The sequence below is a fragment of the Trametes versicolor genome, assembly GCF_000271585.1.
Source record: "Trametes versicolor FP-101664 SS1 unplaced genomic scaffold TRAVEscaffold_20, whole genome shotgun sequence".
Lineage (NCBI taxonomy): Eukaryota > Fungi > Basidiomycota > Agaricomycetes > Polyporales > Polyporaceae > Trametes > Trametes versicolor.
The window spans coordinates 9,161-13,445 of NW_007360340.1; the positions used below are offsets into that span (position 1 = coordinate 9,161).

At 54.8% G+C, this 4,285-nt stretch overlaps 1 protein-coding gene across 1 annotated transcript; it reads left to right on the plus strand.

The window, feature by feature from the left end:
* Positions 1-787: 787 nt before the first annotated feature.
* TRAVEDRAFT_79609 (uncharacterized protein) lies at positions 788-940 on the plus strand (the record flags this gene model as incomplete). Its single annotated transcript, XM_008047463.1, has 1 exon — positions 788-940. A coding segment is annotated over one exon (153 nt), but the record flags the coding sequence as incomplete, so codon positions are not given.
* Between the last annotated feature and the right edge of the window lie 3,345 nt (positions 941-4,285).

Below are 4,285 nucleotides of genomic sequence, written 5' to 3' on the forward strand. Positions count from 1 at the left end.
TGGATGGGCCAGAGGAATGGACACTCCGATCATCCATTCTCATTTGAGAGGGCAATCAAGGCTGCTCGTGATGGATGGGCTCAGGGAAAGGCAGGCATGGGTAGCGAGGAGTGGATGAAAGGAGTCCTTGGGTATGCAGATGAGGAGGCTACTGAGGCTGAGCTAGAACGGCGTATACGGCAGTTTAGTCAGCTAAGAATTCCTGCGTACTATGTTTGCCCGCGTTGCGAGTCGGTTTTGTAATGTGATGTATGGTGCTTTAGCAGCCAATGCTGCTCATGCTGTTTTGGGTGCCAGCAACTTCATTGTTGATGAATAGTGCACATAAGGATCAACCAGGCCCAAGTTTTGCAAACTATGATGATGCACTCAAGCCTCCCGTAATGGCCGCTAGGATGTTGGGGTTGATGGGCCGAGAGGACAATACCCGGGAAGTGACTTGTATGAGGGGGGTTTCCGAGTACAATCCCGAGTTCCCTACGAACACAGAGGGTGCGTGAGGGGGCCGAGCAAGCTTATCGCTTCTAGCCCGCCCCCCGGACCTCGCACCCATGTTGCCAAAGAAGACCACAACCGGCCGCCGCATGAGCGGCCGCTGCGCGACCAGACAACCCTGCAGCAGACAGGCACAGTGTGGGTCGCCGAAGCCGACGAGCTGACACATGGTGCAGATGCCGACCGCACCCTCCTCACCGACGACGAGGCATGGTACCTTGACTCGGGTGCGACGATTCACATCTCGAAAAATAGACTCGATTTTATTGACTCCACAAGTGACCAATATTGCACGTGCATCGAAGGCAAACAGCGTGTCGCCCCGTACCCACAAAAGTCGCTCACCGAAGTCGCCAGAATCGGCAATCTGACCGTCTGGGACGTCTGGGGCCCCGCGCGCATCAGACGCATTCACGGTGAATTCTATTTCACACAATTCACAGACAAGAAGTCACGCCACCGCGTCCTCTACTTCGCCCCCGACAAGGGCCATCAACTCGAAAACATCAAGCCATATCGCGCATTTCTGAAAACACAGACCGGCAAGCTGATGAAGACACTTTGCGTGGACAACGGGAAGGAGTATATCAATTGCGCCATAAAGCAGTATCTTTGATCTCACGGCATTTGCCTCGAGCTAACTGCCCCCTATTCCTCTGCGCATGTTAGGGACGTGCCGGGCGGTAGGTCCGGAGTTTGGATGGAGTCCGGACGGAGGCGCAGCACGGAGGGAAAGGACTTCAGCAAAGCTATTAGCAACACTCTGAGACCTCCTGCGGTTGTCCTTAATTTATGAAGACACAAGGGGTCGGACTTGACCGGAGTTCGGGGCTGACTAAGCCGGAGCTCCACACTGACTAAGCGGAACTAAGTCCAAGACGATCAGAGCAGAACAGAGAAAAGGATGAAGAGGATGGCGAGGGACGAAGTCCAAGGGGACTTGTCGAGCGCGTAAGATCAAACGAAGTCCGAAGTCCGGAGTTCCAGAGCACGTAGGCTCGGAGTTACCGGATTAGGAAGGTCGGAGTTCGGAGGTCGGAACGGAGGTAGACCAAAGGAATAGATTGACAAGGGAGGTAGCGTGAAGGAAGGTAAACAGAAGGTAGCGAGGGGGTAAATGGGATGGGTAACGAGATATCCGAACTGAGGTACTACGGCATTCCGGGCGCATATTTAAGGAACAGAACCTTATTGTTAAGGAAGACAATAAGAGTGTAAGGAATATCAAATCCGGAGTTCGGAGATTCCGGAGTTCCAGAGTCCGGGGATGAAGACAATAGAGCTTATTGTTAAAGGACAAGATGATGAAAGAATGGTGCAATCGTAAGGGAACGTACACATGAAATCCGGAGTTCCGGAGTGCGGGAAGGTCGGAGTATGAAGTCCGGAGCGCGGGAACTCGGAGTACGGAGTCTGAAGTGCGGAAATTTTGGAGTACAGAGTCTGAAGTGCAGAAATTTTGGAGTTCAGAGCGGAGGTGCGCATGGAGCGTAACAGTGCAGAACGGCAATGCGGAATGTGCAAATCTCACAATTGTCAACGCCGCGCACGCAATGCTGTTTGCGCATGACCTCCCCACCTTCCTCTGGCCCAAAGCTGTCCAGTACGCAAACTACCTCCGCAACTGCTCCCCAATGCGCGCACCCGCCAACAAGACTCCATTTGAAGTCTTCTGGGGCCGCAAGCCACATGTTGGCCGCCTCCGTGATTTCGGCACTGACTGCTGGGTCTTGCGACAGGACATGCAACTGCACAAGCTCGCGTGCAAGTCTTGCACATGCAAGTTTGTCGGATTTTCCAAAGAGTCCCTTGCGCACCAATACTACAACCCCGCGATACGGCAAGTGCACACTTCAACAAATGTTATTTTGATAAGTCCACTGCCATTAAGGGGGAGTCCCGGCTGTCCCTATGCCGCTTGAGGGGGAGCGGGACACTTAAGACATGCCACAAGCACCCGCGTGGACCGTGAAGTCGAGCAGCTCAAGCACCGCAGCACCTACGAGCTTGCGCAGTGCCCGCCTGACTGCAAGCCTATTGGCTGCAAATGGGTCTTCCGCCTCAAGTGCAATGCGACTGGTGCGATCGTCAAGTACAAGGCACAGCTAGTCGCACAAGGCTTCGCGCACAAGCCGGCGTCAATTATGTCAAAACATTCGCGCCCGTTGTACGGCTCGAGACACTGTGCACCCTCCTTGCCTCGCGACCTTGACATCTACATCATTGATGTTGTCAGCATGTACCTCAACGGGGAGCTGCAGGAAGAGATATACATGCGGAAACCACCCATGTACGAACATGGGCAGCCTGCCACCTGCCGCCTGCACCACACGCTCTATGGGCTCAAGCAGTCAGGAAGCGAGTGGAACCTCAAGCTTGACACCACATTTGTGGCCCTCGGCTTCACACGCCTCCTCTCGGACCAGTGCGTGTACCGCCACGCTACCACCGACCACCTCGCGCTTGTTGCTGTCCATGTGGACGACATGACAATGCTCACGTCCTCGCCTGCTGACTCCGACACTCTCACAGACAAACTCGAAGCTCATTTTGAGCTGTCCAAACTCGGCAACATCCGCCAAGTCGTGGGACTCGAAGTTGACCGCGACCGCGCACATGGCACACTCATGCTGCGGCAGGCACAGTACATCACACACGTTCTCGAGCACTTCGGCATGGCACTTGTGAACCCCGTCAACATGCCGCTCGATGTGAACATCCATCTCGTATGCCACGATGGACCCAAGGACCCCAGCGCACGATCACTGTACCAAGCATTGTGGGTTCGCTCATGTACGCCGCACTTCGCACGCGCCCGGACATCGCGCACACCATCCAGCAGCTCAGCCAGTATTCGAGAAACCCTGGCCCCGTGCACCTCACTGCCGCAAAGCACGTCCTGCGCTATCTCAAGGGCGCGCCCGACTTCGGCCTCACGTACTGCCGCACCGACGCGCTCGAGCCTTTCAGCTATTCCAACACCGACCAGGCCAACGACCTCAACGACCGCAAGTTGATCTTGGAATCGTTATTGCCTGCTCCTCCCTCGCCGACTTCTCGACAAACCACACTCTGCGAGCATAACCTTCCACTCTTCCTCTACCATAGTGTCCATACTGTGTTTCTCTGCTATGTACTAGACCACCTGAAAAATTTGCAATGGTCTCCCAGTCGCAGTCATCCATCGCAATGAAAATGCACGATGAGCCACTGGTAGTCCAGCGATACAAAAGTGCTACCTCATTGCAATGAACATCTGCATCTGGCATACCATAGCAACTCAGGAGATAAACGATGTTCACCACCTCTCGCCAGCCAAAGACCCACCCATTCTCGCTGGTCTGCGAGTATCCCAGTCATGGTATGCGACTGGGGGGCAAGGCCTAAGACTTCAGAGGAGCGAGGAAGAAAGTAGAATGAAAATACCTGCTCCTCGTCGGCCAAAGACCCACCCATTCTCGCTGGTCTGCGAGTATCCCAGTCATGGTATGCGACTGGGGGGCAAGGCCTAAGACTTCAGAGGAGCGAGGAAGAAAGTAGAATGAAAATACCTGCTCCTCGTCGGCCAAAGACCCACCCATTCTCGCTGGTCTACGAGTATCCCAGTCGCGGTATGCAACTGGGGGGCAAGGCCTGAGGCTTCCGAGGGGCGAGGAAGAAAGTAGAATGAAAATACCTGCTCCTCGTCGGCCAAAGACCCACCCATTCTCGCTGGTCTACGAGTATCCCAGTCGCGGTATGCAACTGGGGGGCAAGGCCTGAGGCTTCCGAGGGGCGAGGAAGAAAGTAG